This window comes from Nyctereutes procyonoides, unplaced genomic scaffold (genome assembly GCF_905146905.1).
Source record: "Nyctereutes procyonoides isolate TBG_1078 unplaced genomic scaffold, NYPRO_anot_genome, whole genome shotgun sequence".
In the NCBI taxonomy this organism is placed as follows: Eukaryota; Metazoa; Chordata; class Mammalia; order Carnivora; family Canidae; genus Nyctereutes; species Nyctereutes procyonoides.
In genome coordinates this window covers 35,074,701-35,095,826 of record NW_026575082.1, presented here as the reverse complement: position 1 = coordinate 35,095,826, position 21,126 = coordinate 35,074,701, and the positions used below count along the sequence as shown (strand labels likewise).

The 21,126-nt window shown below is 35.0% G+C and overlaps 1 protein-coding gene and 1 non-coding gene across 2 annotated transcripts in view; both read right to left on the bottom strand.

Moving 5' to 3' along the window:
- LOC129514645 (low-density lipoprotein receptor-related protein 1B) overlaps positions 1-21,126 on the bottom strand; it is a 1,831,349-nt gene that overhangs the window by 904,973 nt on the left and 905,250 nt on the right. The window contains exon 7 of the mRNA XM_055333402.1: positions 19,651-19,813. Coding sequence (XP_055189377.1) covers positions 19,651-19,813 — 163 coding nt within the window. The remainder of the gene's footprint in view (positions 1-19,650; positions 19,814-21,126) is intronic.
- LOC129514676 (U6 spliceosomal RNA) lies at positions 1,389-1,491 on the bottom strand. The gene has a single exon (XR_008665486.1). It is a non-coding gene; the product is annotated as a U6 spliceosomal RNA (small nuclear RNA).

The following is a 21,126-nucleotide window of genomic DNA, read 5'->3' as shown; positions in this document are numbered from 1 at the left end:
CAGTTGAAGTCTTAAGCCATAGCTATTTGTAATAAAGTAAATCTTTTCTATCTATAATACATTCATAATATATACACATAATAATATATAAAAAATGATGTTTACTCTCTTTAAGCAGGTACTACCCTAGTCCAACCAATCGTTAACTATCTGAAGCTATTGAAATAGGCTCTTCATTGATCTCTCCATTCCCATTTTACCTCTACAACACACACACACCATACTTCACAATAACAAAGCATTCTATATTGTAAATCTGGGCAACTGGGCTTAAAATTTTCCAATGTGGCTTCCAAGGTTCTGAACAACACAGCCCCAGCTTCTCTCTTCATATTCATTTTGAGCCACTCTTCTCTTCTCTTTGGTTATTGTACTCCAGCCACACTGTTCCTTTCCCAGTTTCTCAAACATGCCCCACTCTCTTCCTCCTCAAGTATCAGATTTGGTCCCTCTCTGCAATGCTCCTTGCACTCCCTGTCGACATTACCACTTTTACCACTTTCCATAATGTTCCTGTCTCATCCTTTAAGTAACATTTTACATGTCATCTCCTCAGTGAGACTTTCACTGACCAACTCACTTAACTAACGTCCTCTCTGTCAGTTTTGACAATAACACATTGTTTATAATCACATACCACTTATCATAATTTGTATTTATGAGTATATCTGTGTATGAAAGTACTTCTTGGTTGCACTGGAGTAAAAAATATATAGCACTTTAATAATTTGTTTTTATAAGAAGTATCAATTAAATTCATAGCTTTTAAATGACTTAAAAAAAGATTTTAAAAAATACATTATTTTATAGTAGAGTAGGACTAGCAAATCCAAAAATAAAATGTAATACACCTAAAACATAAAATCTCTATATTTCAAAAGCACCTATCCCATAGAGTTCATTCAGATCCAGTTGCTACATCCTAATTTAAAATACTGAAAAAAAAAAGTCTGGTGGCTACTCTATTTTTACTTTTTTTTTTTAAATTTCCCCATATATTGATTATTTTTTAAGAATTTTAAATAATTTGAGCCTTATAGAAAAGTCATAAAAATAATTCAAAGGACTCCCATAGGGATCCCTGGGTGGCGCAGCGGTTTGGCGCTTGCCTTTGGCCCAGGGCACGATCCTGGAGACCCGGGATCGAATCCCACGTCGGGCTCCCGGTGCATGGAGCCTGCTTCTCCCTCTGCCTATGTCTCTGCCTCTCTCTCTCTCACTGTGTGACTATCATAAATAAAAAAAAAATTAAAAAAAAAGGACTCCCATAAACTGTTTACCCTGAATCCCCATTATTATGATTTTACCATAATCATTTTATCACCAAATACACAAAAAAACATATAAAATATAATGTTTCTAAAAATATGGAATAAAAAAATAAAAATAAAAATATGGAATATAAAATGCTTCACAAGTGTTATCCTTATGTAAGAGTCAGGGTAATCTTTGTATTGTTCCATATTTAGTATATGTACAGCTAAAGTATACACTTATATTTTTAATTTTGCCCAAATCTAGCTTCCATTATATTTTCCAAATATCACGTCTACATGAATTTACCAAAAGAGGCATTGTGCATATAATAAATATCAATGTTTCTTCCTTTCTTCTTTCTGGTAGCAGTATTAAAATGCTTATCAAACATAAAAGATAACCTTTAAGTGGAACAGACACAGCTGATATATGACCAATATTGTCACAGAGGTGTTAATTCAGCTCCTCCACCTTTTAAAATCTTTTTTGTTGGGGCCTTTTATTATTTACATGATGCCTCATATTATTGAACTAAAAGTAATAATACATATGTTAAAGTACAATCTCTGTAAAAGCATTAACTCACTTGATTCTTATAATAATCTTTGATAGAAACATAAAATTTTTTTAAAAAGATTTTCAGTAATTAAAACATATTTTCCATTCAGTCCATAAGGAGCTATGCTGGGATTCAAATCTAAATCTGTTGGATTCTAGAGCATATTTTTATAGCTATGATGTAACTACTTACAGCTACCGGGTTTTAGATGATTCTTAACAAAGAATGGAAATAAAAACTGAGATATAACTATTAATATGAAGTATAATGGTTTGAAGACAACAAGCTTCTTAAAGAGAAGTGATGGAAAAAATGGTGTGTCATAGGAAGTCTAAAGCAGAAATTGAAAATGAAAAATGACAAAGAACATTACAGTATATTTTATCTACAGAGTCAAGTGAGATGGTATACTTTCATTTGGGTGGCTAGTCTCTGTGTCAACAATTGCCACTAAAAATAAATGTCTGATTCAGCATCCTATTTTACCAGAAGTTATCTGACAGCTTGTATCTATTGTAAATGATGTGCATTAAAACAAGATTGCTCTCCATCTGCTAGAAAGTGAAGCAGTGGTTTCTATTATAACTATGTTTAGAAAGAAAATGAGTCAGTTACCTAGAGTAGTGAAGTGTACTCTGTAAGACAGTGAACTATTAAACAATCATACTCTATCACTATTGAAATTTAAAATCCGGAACTACCAAATTATAGACAGAATTTTGCAGTTCAGGCTGTCAAAGAGAAAAGGACACTAGAGAAAATAATTACGATAAGTAACTGCAATAATAACAGTAATAGTGTTACAAGTATAGTGACTTTTATCCGTATACTCATCATTTAGAAGGATTGTTTCTTTTTTTCTTTTTTTAAAGATTTTTATTTATTTATTCACAGACACACAGAGAGAGAGACAGAGACATAAGCAGAGGGAGAAGCAGGCTCACTGTGGGGAGCCTGAGGTGGGACTCGATCCCAGGACCCCAAGATCACACCCTGAGCCAAAAGCAGACACTCAACCACTGAGCCACCTTGGTGCCCCTAAAAGGATCATTTCTGTTCAGAAATTTATGACTAATCAGGAACACCACAGCAAAATTTTCTGATTTTAAATCGTGACTTCATTGATTAGTGAATGTGTGACATTTAGCAAGCGTTCTCTTTCCTGACCTCAGTCTCCTGATCTGTATAATGGGTATGATAAATACAGGCTTTTGTGAAGACTAAACCAATGATATAAGCAAATGGCTTATAAAAGAGCACGACAGAGCAAATGCATGACAGATAGAGAAAATTAGTAATCATAACAGACATAGTGCCCAATGGCATTTTGTCATAAATACTCTTAGGTGCAACAAAGTTGGTTATAAAAGATGGAGTCTATATAGGTTATGGGGGGAAAAAACTCTTCTGATTATTAATTAACCTTGACATTTTTGTGTTTCCCCCTCATTTCAAATCACTGGAGGTTTTCCAAAACTAGACCAATGGCTAATATTACACAGTTTTCTGTGGTAGCCATCAATAATTGAGGTCAGTGTTTGAGGAGAACTGCATTATCATTAATCCTGGATTGCATGGTACACCAGCATGCAGGAACAGACATTTTAAGAAGAGTGGCAACAGAATTATAGCTGTTACTTAGCAAAGAAGAAAACCTGTCCTTTCTAAGGGCAAAAGTTTGAAATTTCATCACTTAATATACCAGAATTGATAACAGGAAGCAACAAGTCTAACATCAACCAGGTTCAAATGTGCAAGTGAAAACAGGATTTGGACACAGATTGGCAAAGAAAAAGATACCACTGCCTCCCATCCCCTAATATAATAAAAATCTAAACAGAAAAAAAAGATCTGGCGCTGGCGTAGGCTCGGGCCGATCGATCGATGCCTTTGTCGCCCTCTAAAAAAAAAAAAAAAAAAAAAAAAAGTGTTGCTATCCAGGTTATTAACTTAATATTCATGATGGAGTTTGGTTACCAATTATACAAACTCGTAATTAGGTACTTATACCACTTATGAATATGTCTATATACTACTATTCCTGTCAAAGAATAGATAGCAAAACGTATTCCATGGTGTGGATTTAGATCTCTCTCTTTTTTTTTTTTTCTAAAACTGTGTTATCTTTAAAAAAATCTGTTTTCTTAGGAAAAAGTATGAGGAGTAAGCAAACCTTGCAATTCTGAAATGGTAGATAGGATAATTAGGCTCACATAAGTCATTTCTGAACGAAAAAAAAAATGTGTTTTTTTTGGGGGGGGGCATTCAGGCCACCATCTTTAGAATATGACACCAGAAGAAGCATTTCTCGTGCATAGGTGTGTCAGCTAGACCTTAGTTACGACCGAAATGTGACTCTTTCATTACTCTGCTTTCTCTCATAACCCCTCCTCCTGTGATTTCTCCCTTACGGTTCTCCTTGCCAGCCAGTCTTGCACTGAGTTTTAACTGTGCAGAGAAAGCATAGTTATGGGTCCATTGGCCCTCTCAATTTCTAAAGCTATTTCCTTCACAAACTGTGACTTGAATGGTTTGAAAAGTTAAGGGGAAGTAGTTTCCACACCACAAGAAATGTTAGTATTTACCCACTTCTTTTTTTCTCAGCCCATACAAGCTCTTTCATTTCCAAAATTGAGAGTAAATATTCCCTTCAAATGCCAGCATATTAACAAAGGCTGACTATGCATGGGAAAATTGAGCTCATCATTATAATCACTCAAAAAGATGCAGGGCAAGATTTCTTTCTTCTGTCCCCATAAGTTACACATTCAGGGAAACCACTCAACCGCTCTTCAGTTGTACTCCTGTGGCTTCCTAAGAGTTAATGTTGCCTTCCAAAGGTGCTTCTTTCCCACTGAGGGAGTAACTGAGGCAAGTAGACTTGGGCTCATTCAGAATTCATAGCTTCATTGTGTACAGAGAACACAGAATTAAGGCATCTTTGGAATGTGGCTACCTGGGTGAGAATATGGTAGTCCTGGATGTCAACACTAGCAAAGAAAAGACACAATTCTTCTGAAACGAGTCACCTATTTCCTGACTGATTCACGATTACAGTCATATGATCACTTACAAATAGTTTATTTTTTTCCTTTTTCAAAAATTGAACAGTGTCTATTTTTAGAACCTTAGGTTCATAGACAATTGAGCAGATACAAAATTCCCAAACACCCCCTTTCTTCCTTGCTCTTGGCTTCTTCTATTTTGTATTAGTGTGTCACACTTGTTACAATTAATGAAACAATACTATCTCATTGTTATCAACTGAAGTCCATAGTTTACTTAGGGTTCATGTTTGGTTCTATACAGTGAGTTGTATGGGTTTTGGCAAATGCATAATGAATGACATGTGTCCACCATTGCAGTACTACATGGAGCAGTTTCATTGCCCTAAAACTTATTTTTATTCTATCCATCCATCCTCTCCTCTTCCCCTGCCCCAGCCTCTGGCAACCACCGATCTTTCTGTTTTCTCTGTAGTTTTTTTCCTTTTTCAGAATGTCATATGGTTACTTCCTTCAATTTTTCCGAACAAATCCAGTGTGTCATTTCTATTCATCTTCCTAGAATGGACACATATGCAAACTTACAGGTGTCCCATGTTAAGGTACAAAATCACCATACTGCACATTTCCGAGTGTCATTTTCCTCAGGACTGAGTACCCAATCTTGTGCATGAATGGTAGCTCAGCATAAACCCCCAATTTCCTCATCTTACCCCCCCTTCCTCCCAGATTAAAGCTGATTCATTATGGGTGTAGTGTAGTGGATAAGAATGCTAGTCGCTTGAGTTTGAGCCCTGACTACAACATGTACTGGCTCGTTGACTATGGACAAGAAGTTTACCTCTCCAAGCCTCATCTGTAAACAAAGATAAAGGTATTCATTACCTCACAAGATACCATGAAGATTAAATTGATCAATTTATAGGGAATGCTTAGAACAATGACTGGCCAAAGTAAATAGTCAGTAATGGTGTTGATATTAATCTCTCTCTCTTTTTAAACATTTTATTTATTTATTTATTTATTCATGGAAGACACAGAGAGTGAGAAGGGAGAGACACAAGCAGAGGGAGAAGCAGGTTCCATGCAGGGAGCCCGATGTGAGACTCGATCCCAGGACCCCGGGATCATGCCCTGGGCTGAAGGCATATGCTCAACTGCTGAACCACCCAGGTGTCCTGATATTAATCTCTTTCTTTCTCTGTGTCAAAAAAAGAGGGCCTAGCAGAACTGCCTATTCATATTCTGATGTAATACAAAACACAAAGAAAGTAAGATGGATAATGCAGAAGTAGTTAATTGACTACTTCTCTATATGTAACAAATAGTTGAGTCTTCAGGTAAATGATGATAGAGTGACTTGAGGTTCTGGGGTAGTTGAGATCATCTATGAGAACATGCTCAATAAAATCACCTCCATCATAGAAAATAGCACAGATGAGCTCACTATATGAATTTCATGTGATATATTTGGCATCAATTCAAACAGGACAAAGGGGCAGAGCTGGATGCTCCATAAAGCATTGCCTTATAATTTGTCTCAGCATATAATGCTTCTACATTTTGAACACTAAGAATATTATTATGAAAAATAAATAATATAAAGATCTTTCCAATTCAAATCTTTTAAAACTACCTCCTAGAAAATGTCGTAGCTCAGAAATAAGTTTTGAAAAATACTATTTATTACAAGTATTTAAGGTTAGAGACTGATCTTCTAAATTTACTTATAATATTATGGACTAAAATAAATATTCTTATTTCATTTGAGAAAAATGGTCTTTTAGCTTTAATTGCAATTAATCATACTTTAGCTGTTGATCCTATAGATTATGAAACAATTTTTGAGCTATTCACTATTATTCATCTTAATACAATTACTTTTAATAAAATATACTTAAAATTATTTTTATATCATGCAATATTGTCTGATGAGTAAAATCCAATGTGGGATAACTCTACAAAAATTTTTAAAAATTAAAACCAGACACAGCTTAAAAAAAAATCTTCTTTATTAAGAGACCTCAAATGTATGTATTATTATTCTACTCATCTTATCCAAGTACTTGTCTTTGAATAATTGAAACAGATACAGCTCCAAAGAGTAAGAAGAGCATTTAAGCAAGGTAGAGTTTGCAGCAGCTAGTTCTATTTCTCACTAAAAATTTCCCTATCTTCAATCATCTAAACCTACGTTTGTCTTATTCATCAGGGAATCGCTATAGATCCTTAAAGTATCTCTTTCTATGGAATAAACTAGGGTTTTCTCTGTAAATTTAGCATGCTTCAGCATAAAAACAAACGAACAAAAAAACATGTTTGGGACCCACAGTGTGAATAATTGCCTTGTTAAATCATCATGGGTGTCATCGATGCAGTTTTCACTGTCTTTGAATAAATGACAAAATGTCTTTCTTTTTCCTGCTGTATGGGAGTAAGTAAGCAATTTCCCTCAGTTGCTACACAGCAACCTTATGACCATGGGGGGCAAAAGATGTAGCTGTGGATGGCAGAGCAGAGCTATGGAAGGGATGTGGCTCTCTAATTGCGGTATCAATTCAACCAAGCCTGGATCCAACCAATCTTGCTCTTCTCTGGATTTCCTCTAAGTGAGAAAATAAATTTACTTATCATTTAAGGAGACAGAATTAGGATTTTTGTTACTGTATAAAGTGTTATCAAACATACAGATCATTATTATGCTATATTTATACTGTTTTAGCTACCTTCTCTCTCTCTTTTACCTCTGGCATTACCTCCACCAATAATCCATTTTGTCCTCTACTCTCAGATTAAATTTCACATTATATCTATCCAAAGTATGCTCCAAAACAAACAGGAAAACAATTAAAACTAGCTCTCGTGTATATTAAAGAAAATCCAAGATAGCCAGTCTGTCTGGAAAATAAAGTTTCTGTGGCCTGGTAGTAGCAGTGAGATCTTAAGAAGCACAAATAGAAGAATAATCATCATTCAATCATCTGGAAAGAGTTGCAGCTCGAGTGAGGAGAGTTCATGGTGTTTCTGGGCTTTCCAGAAAGAGGGTGTTTAGGTTCTAGGAATCTGGCACAAGTATTTAGAGAAATTGCCCCAATATGAAGATGCCTATCATTTCATTTGCTGGCCAGGGTATAATATACTTGTTTCTCTGATTATGTGTTTGCCAAGCAAACTTTTAGAAGATCACATGGATTTGTGAATGTCTCAAGAGGAGAATGAAAATGACTCTTTCAAAGTAAAATGATAAACCTGAACTCTGAATATTCAGGGGAATGTAAAAAACATTGGCAAAACAAGACCCCACTCAGTTTAGTTTTTTTTAATTGTTTTTATTTATTTATGATAGTCACAGAGAGATATATAGAGAGAGGCAGAGACATAGGCAGAGGGAGAAGCAGGCTCCATGCACCGGGAGCCTGATGTGGGATTCGATCCCGGGTCTCCAGGATTGCGCCCTGGGCCAAAGACAAGCGCCAAACCGCTGCGCCACCCAGAGATCCCCCCACTCAGTTTAAAATACTTTTTAGAAACAAAGGTATTTGCTCTACATTTGTTATTAACCAAAATGCAAAAAATAAAATAAAATCAGATAGTGGTTACAGTGGCAAACAGTCATCTGTTACCAGAAGCTCATAGCTCATGCTCCTCCCCTTTCTAAAATGTGGAGTGGTTAACAACTCCCCAGTTAGAAACCATATATTTTTTAAATTGTATCTGTTTACTCATGAGAGACACAGAGAGAGAAGCAGAGACATAGGCAGAGGGTTCAGAAGCAGGCTTCTCACAGGGAGTCGGATGCAGGACTCAATCCCAGGACCCCTGAGATCACGACCTAAGCCAAAGGCAGATGCTCAACCACTGAGCCACCCAGGTGCCTCTAGAAACCACATATTTTAGGCCCTTACCTTCAGATATGAACAACTGACTAGATGTCACTAACTATTAATTAGCTGAAATAATAAAAGTAGCTACTAAGCTGGAATTGGAAAAGAAAGAAGAAAGAAAGAAAGAAAGAAAGAAAGAAAGAGAAGAAAGAAAGAAAAGAAAGAAAGAAAGAAAGAAAGAAAAGAAAGAAAGAAAGAAAGAGAAAGAAAGAAAGAGAAAGAAAGAAAAGAAAGAAAGAAGAAGAAAGAAAGAAGAAAGAAAGAAAGAAAGAAAGAAAGAAGAATTCTTTCTTCTGTGTATGGGATTAGATGTGTAAGTTGCCTTTCTTCTGTGTATGGGATTAGATGTGTAAGGTGCCTTTTCTCTCTCTCTGGTCAAAAAATTGTAGGATCCTCAGGCCCTAAAGGACATAGGAACCACAAGATGAAAGGAGCCTCCATCTGTGATTCATCGCATGAAGAAAAGTTGGCTGATAGCTAAGAACACATGCATTGGATTCTACCTTGAACAATAACACAGAAAGCAAATAAATGAAATTCCTATTGTGCTATCCACTGAAATTTATAGCAGTGAGTGTTATCACGACAAATTCAAAACTTGGTAGCACAAGTACAGAACCACCTTAACAAAGATTTAAAATACGTAACATTGGTTTCATTGTTAATGCAGCAGCATCAAGGTAATTATTGCTCAGGATTGAAAATATTCAAGGTTAAAAATACTTAATAAAAATGTCATTTGCAGTGTGTCTTGATATATAATATATATATAAAGAAAAAAAAAACACAAATGCTCTATGAGCCTGTGGATTTAAAGGAAGAAGTTTAAAAGTATAATAGTATTAGTATTAGATTCTAATGCTTATTTATTTTATTTTATTTTATTTTTTTAATTTTTATTTATTTATGATAGTCACACACACACAGAGAGAGAGAGAGAGAGAGAGAGAGAGAGGCAGAGACATAGGCAGAGGGAGAAGCAGGCTCCATGCACCGGGAGCCCGACGTGGGATTCGATCCGGGGTCTCCAGGATCACGCCCTGGGCCAAAGGCAGGCGCTAAACCGCTGCACCACCCAGGGATCCCTCTAATGCTTATTTTAGCAAGATACTACCGAAAAAGAAAAGTATACATTAGAAGTGTATAGTTGAGAGCAAAAACCGAAAGGGAATAGATCAATTACAGAACTGAGGCCTCCCAGGTTTGGAAAGCAAGTTGTTTCTGGGACCCGAATAGTAAAAAAAACACTGAAAATGTCTTTGAGCAAAAAAGCCAATTAAGACCCCCCAATTAAACAGAAGAATTTCACCTTCAGACAAAAGGTGTTTGTTTCACACTGAAGCATTGTTTTCAGGCCTCGCAGTGACCACCATTAGATTGATAGAGAAAACCAAGAGTATGAGGTACAAAGAAATTATTTGGGCTTGATAATTATCTCTAGAATATAACTTAGTGAGAATATTGGTATATAGAAGTAATGGGAAGCAAAGAAATAAAAATTCTACCAATTTTCAAGGGAATTTATAACCATACAAGTTATGAGCCTAGCTTATGAAATTCTTTGTCTCTTCAAACCTTAAAACAAATTGAAAAGAACAAGAAACAGTCTGTGAATTAAAGAGTCCACAGAGGGAGACTATATTCCCCATTGCCAATTTCAGATGTATTGATCACAATGGACTAGAAGGATCCTCCCAGAGGAAGTATAGGTAACGAACAATGGTCAAGGAGAAATGTTACAGGGAAAGAAATAGCATCTAGACAGACTTCCAAACCTCCAGGGCAGGAGGGCCTTCCTTTACTTGCCTGGAAGGCTTTCATTATTGCTCTACGCCAATGATTACTGTGTGCCTCCAATCTTCTTTTCTAGCTGATAATTTTTTGTTTGTCATTCTATCACTGGCCCATCAATTTATAAAGGATATGGAAGGGACAGTGTGTAAAGACACCTTGTCTTTTGGTTCATAGTTTGCTGTATACAAGGAAGCACAATAGATCATAATGGAAAGGATTACATATCACCTAGAAAGCCTCCACTCCAACCTAAATGTAGTGTATTCTGTGTATGGGATTAGATGTGTAAGGATGCATATGGATATTTGGTAGCCAGAAGAGAAGACTGTGACTGAAGTGGCAATGTATTTATTGAAAATGGAATGCTCCCACTTCCATAGTGGAAGCATGGTGGTGCTGTGAACAAGAAACTGCCTGACCAGGTGCTACATTTAATAGCTATAGTCATCATGATGTACATGTGTATTTATTTATAACTAGAAGTTTGTATTTTTTTTTTTTGACCACTTTCCTCCAATCCTCCCTTTCTCCAACTTCGGCTACTGGTAATCACAAATCTGATCTATTTTTCTCTGAGTCTGTTTTTATCACTTTTTGTTTAGATGTCACAAATAAGTGAGTTCATACAATATCTGTCTTCCCGGTCTGACATATCACTTACCATAATGTCTTCAAGGTCCGTCTATGTTGTCACAAATAGGGGGATTTCCTCTTTTTTTTCCTCTTTAATGGTTAATAATATTCCACTGCGTGTGTGCATGTACACACATGTATGTGTATATCACAAATTCTTTGGATAAAAATGCAATGATGCATCAACAGACACTTAGTTTTTTTTCATGTCTTGGCTATTATAAATAACACCACTGTGAACATGGGGGTGCAGATATATTTTTGAGTTAGTGTTTTCATTGCCTTTGGATATATTCCCAGAAGTGGAATTACTATATCATATGGTAGTTCTACTTTTATTTTTGAATATTCTTCATACTGTCTTCAATAATGGCTGTATCAATTTACAACCCCACCAGCAGTATACAAGGGTTCCCTTTCCCCCATATCTGTGTGAGCTTTGCTATTTCCTATCTTTTTGATGAGGGACATTCTAACAGACATAAAGTCATAACCTATTGTGCTATCAATTTGCATTTCCCTATTAACTAGTGATGTTGAGCACCTTGTCATGTACCTTTTGGTCTTCATTTATCTTCTTTGGAGAAATGTCTACTCATGACTTTTGCCCATTGTTTAATGGGGCTGATTTTTTTCTTTTTCTTTCTTCTTTCTTTTCTTTCTTTCTTTCTTTCTTTCTTTCTTTCTTTCTTTCTTTCTTTCTCTTTCTTTCTTTCTTTCTTTCTTTCTTCTTTTCTTTCTTTTTTTTTCTATTGAGTTGTGTTAGTTCTTTATATATTTTGGATATTAACCCCTTATCAGATACAAAGATTGCAAATACTTTTTTTTTTCCATTTGATATGTTGTCTTTTCACTTTGTTGATGGTTTCTTTTGCTATGCAGAAGCTTTTTAGTTTGGTATAGTCCCACTGGTTCATTTATCTGTTTGTTTATTTATTTATTTATTTAGTTAGTTAGTTAGTTAGTTAGGCTTTAGATGTCATGTGCAAAAATTAATTACCAGTATACATGTCAAAAAGATTTATTGCTATGTTTTCTTCTAGGAGTTGCATGGTATCATGTCTTACACTTAAGACTTGTATCCATTTTGAGTAAATTCTTATGAGTGGTATAAGATATGAGTCCAATTTCCTTCTTTTACATGTGAATATCCAATTATCCCAGGACAGTATGTTGAAGAAACTGGATTCTTTCCACTGAGTATTCTTGGCTCTGTTGTCAAATATTAGTTAACCATATGTGCTTGGGTTAACTTCTGGGTTCTCAATTCTCTCCCATCAGTCTATTTGTTTTAATGCCAGCACCATACTATTTCGATGACTATAGATTTGTAGCATATCTGGCAATCAGGAAGTATGATACTTCCTGCCTAAACACAATTTTTACAAGTACTTACAAAGACAATGATAATAGTAAAACCGAAAGAAGACCAGATACCCTCAGCGTTTGACTTTTTTCTTTGTATGATTAAAAAGGAATCTTGAGTAAACATTACTTGACACTGTAAAACATCCACCTTGACTCTACAGCCAAGCCAGTTTCTCCCTAGTCAAACCGCTAAGAATCTGGCTCGAGGGAAAATATCAATTTTGGATCAATATCCAGCAAGGCTTAGCAGTCAAGCAGAACAAAATATAACAGCATAAAAACTGTTTTTTTTTCTTCTTGTTCTTCTCTTTTTTTTAGTTGGATATGAATATATAACCTACAGTAAAATTTTGAATTTATGTTATACATGAACGAGTGGTAACATATAGGGGAAATGGTGTCAAGTACTTATTTGTTTTTAATTTTTGTCCTTTCCCTTGTGGTGGTGTTTATAAACTAAGACTTTCTATTTTTTTGAAAACAACATTTGTGCTTGACCCATTTTACCTCATAAACTTCAAAAAAATCACTGCTTAGTATTTTATTTGTTATTTAGAATGTATTTTTTGTAACTATAATAACTCTATCATCTGGTTGTAATATTTGATATTTGGTGAATAACTGTTAAACTCTATCTCCATGAAAGAATATATCACATCATTATATTTGATGCCCTCATTACACCTAAGTGATATAGGAAATTCATCCACATATTTTCAAAAGCAGTACCACGAGCCCATATGTACCTTTTGTTTTCATAGAACTCTATGTAAGAAACAACTAGAAATAATTTTAAACTACTCGGAAATATAAAATTATTCTTTTGTAATAATGGTGCAGATTCTTCCAGTATGCAAACTACTCTCTGGCAGAGAGTACAAGAGGTTTTTGGCCACTTGAGAATCATTTTAAAAGTGAAACAATAATTTACTTAATGTTACCTCAGTGGCTTAGAATATTCACATAGATTCCAAAAGTGCTGGAGAATCTGATAGAATAAGAGCTACCATCAGTTTCTTAAAGTATATTTTTAAAGATAAAAATAGGCATACTAGGACTGTTATCCAGAGAACTCCCACCCCAGATTTTTTTTAAAGATTTTATTAAAAAAAAATTAAAAAAAAAGATTTTATTTATTTAGTCATGAGAGACACACACACACACACACACACACAGAGAGAGAGGCGGAGACACAGGCAGAGGCAAAAACAGGCTCCCTCTGGTGAGGTTCTCAGTTGAGGGCCTGATGTGGGACTCGATCCCTGGAACCCCGGGATCATGCCTTGAGCCAAAGGCAGATGCTCAAGAGCTGAGCCACCCAGGTATATCCCCACCCCAGCTTCTTCTTTGTATTGTAAAATGTTACTGGGAAAAAAATGCCATTTGCCTTGAAAAACATTCCTTGATATGAGTTTGAATGGCCTTGGCCAAAAGTAAATGGAATAATTCTCTTAGAAAAGGGAATAAAGAATTGGAACAAAGTATTTGTCCATATTCCAAACAAGTTTAGATAAGTTGAAAGAGACCCACTAAGTGCCTGGAAAGAACAACAGGAAGTCAAAGAATTGTACATAAGAAAGAAATATCATACAACAGTAATTGTAGTAGATGATGTTGGTTCTTAATCCATTTTTGTTTTTCCATCTTAGGTTGGTCCCAATTTCACTCCCATGTCCTTCTTTCACATGCCAATGGTAAAAACAATGTATTTTGCTGTCCCATTCAAGTAGGTATCTACCCTATTTCTGACCAAACAGACATGAAAATATGTCTGCTTAGGAGCTCTTCCACACTCAAGGAAAATACAGTGCTCTCCCCCTCCCAACCCCCATCCCGCTTTTTTTTTTTTTTCTTTATTTTGAACTGAATATACTGTTCCTACACAGGATCCCTATAACTTCAGTAGTCCTTTACGACAACAAGAGAATTAGCCTGAAAAGCACACATTAAAGATAACATCACAAACATCACAGGTAAATGGACACACATCCTTAATGATATTGTTGAGCCACTCAAAGAACCAATACAGGGACTGTCTTATATCTAGATTTTAAGTGAAATAATAAATTCCTTTCATAACAATATATAGTAGTTCTTTTTTTTTTCTATTACTTTATCTATTTAGGAGGACCTCATTAATCAGTGTGAGAATTCAGAGAAGAAATCTCCTTTATAGGGAGTGGTTGGAGAGTTGGGAAGATACTAAATATATTTATCAGAAATAGCACCGTGACTCAGTAATTTAGAGATAAGCTTAATAAACTCTGAAAAATTACAGAGTAAAAAAGAACAGCAGAGAGTAAATAGAGATGTAGAATGTTTTGCATTATTTTATTTTGAGTTACTGTATTATTATGAATGATGTGAACTAAGGACACAGTGAGAGTTGATTTAATTTGTGGTGAGTTTCCAGTAAAGGCTGTAATGAACATAAATCACTCCAAATTACTCTTTCATAATCCCAGAATAATCACAATATAATTTGTATCTGAACAAGAGAGTGATTAAAGGTAATGTCATATATGAACCTCCACCTGAAGAGAGGCCTGGAGAGGAATTTGGAGCATTTGACTCTAGACAAAATTAATTAATGAAAATAGTTTGAGTCATATATAAGACAGCTAATATGGGTTTATACCTTTGAGTGAGCCTTTGAACAAATAGCTTCACTCAGAATAGTGTAGACCATGAAACACAAACTTGAATATCCATGCTGTCTTGCCTAATCACATCAGCAACTCCTGAAAGGAAATTTGGATTGAAAAGTGGCAGTGATAACTCTCCTGAAGCACTTAGTAAACTAGCAAACTGGCCAATTTAGGTAGGTGCCTATTGATTAGATAATTCTCTATGAATCTAAATGTCACCTAGGAATGTTCGAGTCACTGAGAGAAAGTAGTAGTAATGTAAATAGGCAATAAGCATATAGATATTTAGATTGATTATGGACAGATAAAAATGAAAATAGAGCTAACATTATAGTGATATTCACTTGAATTTGTAGCTACACATAACAAAACACATTGGTAGGACTTGGGGAATAATAAATACAAATTTATAGACTAGGGATATAGTCATTATGCTCCATTAATTACCCACTGAGTATAAGAAGTGAGCAAATAACTCCGTTGGTCCCTTTCATATAGGTGAATTTGGAGATCCACTCATCTGAATACTGTTCCTATGTGCAGGGTGAAGATTGTTTTAAAGATACACTAATAACCCGGGATCCCTGGGTGGCGCAGTGGTTTAGCGCCTGCCTTTGGCCCAGGGCGTGATCCTGGAGACCCGGGATCGAATCCCACGTCGGGCTCCCGGTGCATGGAGCCTGCTTCTCCCTCTGCCTATGTCTCTGCCTCTCTCTCTCTCTCACTGTGTGCCTATCATAAATAAATAAAATTTAAAAAAAAATAAAGATACACTAATAACCCAAAATATACTTTTAGGAGTTAGGTTTATCCATCTATTCTATCTATCTATCATCTATCTATCTATCTATCTATCTATCTATCTATCTATTATCTATCTATCATCTATCTATCTATCTATCTATCTATCTATCATCTATTTTTTAAAGAAACTTTAAGTTCAAGATCTCCAAAAAGAAAATTAGATCGAGTTAACACTTAAACTTAGTAAGATGATGATTGAAATTATTGAAATGTGTCCATTCTCCCAGTTTTCTTCTAATAAAGAGAAGTGTGACAAAAGATTTTGGAGACTAATTTTACATCATTTTCAAGAAAGATTTTTTGTGGGTATGTGTAGAGGATAGTTCTTCCTCAAAAAGGTAGGACTCACAATGTTCAACTTATCAAAATATGAATATGAATGTTTTAGGATTAGGGGCCTCATGAACTATAGATGAGTATACAATCCTTCAATATTTATACTTCCATGAGGAGAACAAGAACACATAGTAGCATGTCTTTAGATATTTCCTAATGCTCAAACCTATAGCAACTTCAGAACTATCTGAGTCATGAAACTAATAGATAGTGCTTCATCATGGGGCTGTAATCTATAGAGTTAATTCACCTATAGTGCAGACTAAGGAGATTAACACACAAAGATGAGCAATAATTCTACTTATGTCCTCTTACAGGTGAATAGTGAATACAGGCTCTAACTTGGAACCTAGGCTGGCTCTAGGAGCCACTTAATAGAATTGAAAAACCTGATGTCTACCCCAGGAATCACCTTGTTACAAAACCCCTGTCACGAGCATTGGCAAACCTACCTCATTTCTGCCTTCCCACAGTCACAGAGCATCTAAGATTAGAATTTAATAAATCCATCCTATTCCTTAATAGCTATTCACTTTAGTTCTATCTCTAATTTCTTATCTATGATTTGTCTTGCTGGAAGTCGGGGTCCAGGTAGGTGATGGGAAAAAGCTTATTAACTATTTAAATACTGTCAATCACTCCTGTGTACAGGACTTGAGCCTCACTCCTTTGGTAACTTGCAGTTGGCCTGCTTTTACAGAGAAAAAAGACGATGACACCCATTACCCTCGTTCCACACATGGGGTCATGGATTCACAAATAAATCCTACAAAAACTCTGCCATTCACACTCTACAAGTAAAAAATCCATCCTATATAGAAAAATGATAAACATTACACCTAGAAAATATGCAATTTCTGCTCTTTCTCATGACGGGATATTTCTTTTCCTCAGGTTAGCCATCTCACACAACTCTACTGAGTTTGGGTTTTGTACATGGTACCGCACATCCACCAAACTACATTTTTTTTCCCAAATGGACAAACCAACTTCATTATTATCACTAAAAGTACAAGTTAAAATAGCCAACTAAAATATTTTTTTTCAATGCAGCTTTTGAAGACGTAAGGCAACTCTCCCTCCATTTCTACTGCTATTAAGGTCAAGTTCTACAACTTTAAATATATTCCAATGTTTTCTGAAGTTACATGAGAATGAGCCAAAGATATACCAGTCACCATACAATTAGGAAAAGGTAGGAGAAATCTCACTGGTGGCACATGTCCCCTTTAGTGTGTGGTACAGAGTTATTCTAGCCTTGACATTCAAAATACTCTGGCGCAGGCCCAAAAGTAGAAGTTGAAGGAAAGAAAAACCTACTGTTCCTATTCTAGATAGTATAATATTAATCCTAGAAAAATTTCTGGTAATAAGAGAAAAGTGGGATATTTGAAAGTGTGCTATTAGAAACTGGTTTATATTTATAAAAGAACAGAAGAACTCTGCTTTCTCAGATTTCTCCAATTCATGATTGAAAAACTGCGTTAGAGATATAGAGCAAACCCAAATAAAAAATTCCAAAGAACCTATTGTGATAAATGATACAAGACGAAATTACATTTAAACAGTTACTAGGCCCAAAGGAATCCTGCAGAGAATAAGTACAAACAATATAGGGGTTTTCTACTCCTAATTCCTTTGACAAAAATGACAAAATATGGTTCTTTCATGTAATGACAGAGAGAAACAGGAATCTTGAGAATATAAAATGCATTGCTATTCAAAAAAGGAGATGGTGTTCACATACATTTCAGATTGACAGTTTTATTTAGAAAGGGTCTCTGGATCTTTGTTTTTAAGAATGGGGAGGGATAAGATGATAGAATGAGGAGAGAAACACAATAGCTTCACCTCTTAACATTTTTGACAGGTAAGACTGTATAAAGGTTAATTTGAAATTCAGTTAGCACATACAGGGAAAAACACGCAAGCAAATATATTTCTAAATATAATTCCAAAAGAATGCTGTTAGCACATTTGTAAATTTCCAATTCTTTCTTACTACCCTTATCCAACAACCCAAACAAATCAGTTTAAATACAACTTCTTTTACTAATGTCTTTTGAAGCATTGCTGCAGTCAGATTGAGTCAAGTAACCATCTGCTGCAAATACAAATAGAGCTACATTCAAGAATTATATTACACAGCCTTCCTAGCGAAGTTCTTACGTGCAAGCTGTTCTTGTCAAAATCAAAACCATTGTGATGATGCATCTTAATATTCAATCAGACTTTAAGTAAAGAGTGACAAAAGTCCACATATGGATGACAGCTGTTTCTTCAGTAAATATTTTCCCATTTATTGAATGGAGGCTTATGGCAGTTCAGGATATGTTCCATCAGACATTTCAGCCTGAACTGCTTGGGGACGATTAAAATGGTAACAAGGATAAAATTTCAGTTTCCATATCTTTGCTACAACTTACATCTGAAAGAACAGCAGCTCCTCTGATTAAAATTGTACACTATGTCATTAATTTGAGAGTATCCTTGCCCAGTACTAACTGGTGAAACGACTGAATTTATAAGACTCTACATATATTTTTGCCCCTCCCCCTCAATAATGCCATAGCATTTGTAAAATTGAAGCATAATTCCCATATTGATTTTCTAATCATATAAACAAATTCGATGGGAATTTAAACATTTATAACTATATTTTGACAAACTCTGAAATATTTAAAAAGATTAATGAGCCTATTAACTAAAAGAAGGTCAGATAAGACATCTTTTTAACTAACAAAGAGGCTTGCAAAATTAGAAAGACAGGAAAAAAAAAGTGAAATCCAATCCTGATGAATTCAGTAACTCCATAATTACTTAGTATTTACATATCAGTAGTTGGAGGAAAAAAAAAAAGCTGGTTTCAACTAACAAAGATGACCTCAATGTTTTAGTCATGTGCATGAACTTGTATTATGCCCCTTTTATAAATCCCAAATGTGCTGGATGTAAGTTTATTAATAGCACATCTTTCAAGTAGTATTTTTGAAGCTTGCTAACTACAAGGTCTACTGCTAAGGGAACTTAAAGTCTTCTCTCTTTAACCTAAAAGTATCCTGAGGCTCTTGTCTGGTGACCCCAAAGCAATTCTTAAGAGGATGACAGGTTGTTTGTATCTCAGGTTAAGCCAGTGATATTAATGTGTTGAGGAACTGGTACTCCCCAGCTTTTGCATGGTAAATTATAGTCCTTTTTTCCTCCTTGCAATGCAGTTGCTGAAATCGACATTTAAAAATCCTTTGAGCCTATAGTCAGTCTTAAATTCCAAAACTCCTGTCAGACTGTTGTATTGTTTTGAACTATTATATTTTTAAGTGAAAACTATTTCAGATCAAACACTATAAAAAAGAACTTCTTACCCTGCTATTGGATCTACTGCTATTGCCTTAGGATTATGAAGCTCCAGGTCAATCAGAGTGACACATACAGACCCGTTGTAATTACAAACAAAGATCCGGTCACTGACATGGTCCACAAAATAGAGATTTCTGGTAAGCCAGTCAATCGCCATTTGTTGCACATCTGAAAAACACACATACACAAAATCATTACATTGCAGGTGCAAATTTAGTATCATAAGCCAAAGAGTACAGAAGTCTGCCCAAACCATCACAGAAGACATATCGAAAGTAAAGGTAGTTTTATGATAAAATAAATCTGTCAATATAATTTCTCGCTATGCTAAAATAAGTGATTTAATTATGCTATAAGGTAATGACTACCTTTTGATAACTTTCTTCTTGTTATCTAAGGAAGATGATCTAGACAAATGGACGAAGAATTTCTAAATCTTAAAATACAAGTATTTACAATAAAATCTTTGTCTTAGTTCCCCCATTTATACAAAATAGTTTATTCATTTCAGTGGTTCAATGATATAGCTAAACTCCTTAGTAGTAAGAGGAATCAACTTTTTGTGAATCTAAGCGTAAGCCTATATTTTCAGATCCTCTTTCATTAAAAACAAAAAGGAGGAGTGGAAAAGTTGGAAAAAGAGGTCTGTAAGATCTTTTTGTTTACAAAGAATATTCAAAATAAAAGGAGTGCTGATATGTTTTTCAATGGCATACATAGGCATTATAAAACAGGCCTGCTCAAAGATTAATTCTCTAGAAAAGTGTTATTCAATACTACTTTCTGTGATGAAGGAAATATTCCACATCCACGTTGTCCAATAAAGTAGCCATTAGCCAAATGTGTCTAGTGAACACTTAAAATGTGGCTAGTGTGACTAAATTTGTATTGTATTTCATTTTAATGACCTCAGAATTAAATTTAAAAGAAGTAGGTAGTGGCTAAAATGGATAGAGCAGCCCTGGGAGACTGTATTTGTGTTTGACTTGAATATCTTCTTTTTGATCAGACCTCAATATTGAAATTTCATGCTAATTTGTAGATATTTATCTGGTAGAAAAGATAACCCCGAAAGTTATGGATGTACTGCCCTGTGAGATTAACCATTTTCATACTTATTTACAAATTTTATTTATACATTCTTTTTCTTTAAAATGTCTGTAAATATCCAATTCTACTTATGCTCCATGATCAGCAATACTGGGCTGGTTCTCTCAATAATTCCATAAATAAATTTCTTGTTCATATTTATTCTTGAATTTTATGACAATCATGTTTTTATCTATTAGAAATTATACTTTGATACCTCCTTGTTCAAACTTACTATGGATCTATGATTCATTCACTAAGTGGTTTCCTCCTACAGTCTGAACCTAAACATTCTTCCTACGCTTTGCTTCAAGATACTTCCGTAGTAACATGCTGCTTCAATGAATGATATCCTTTCAACAGAAAGACTAACATAGATGCATGTGTCATTA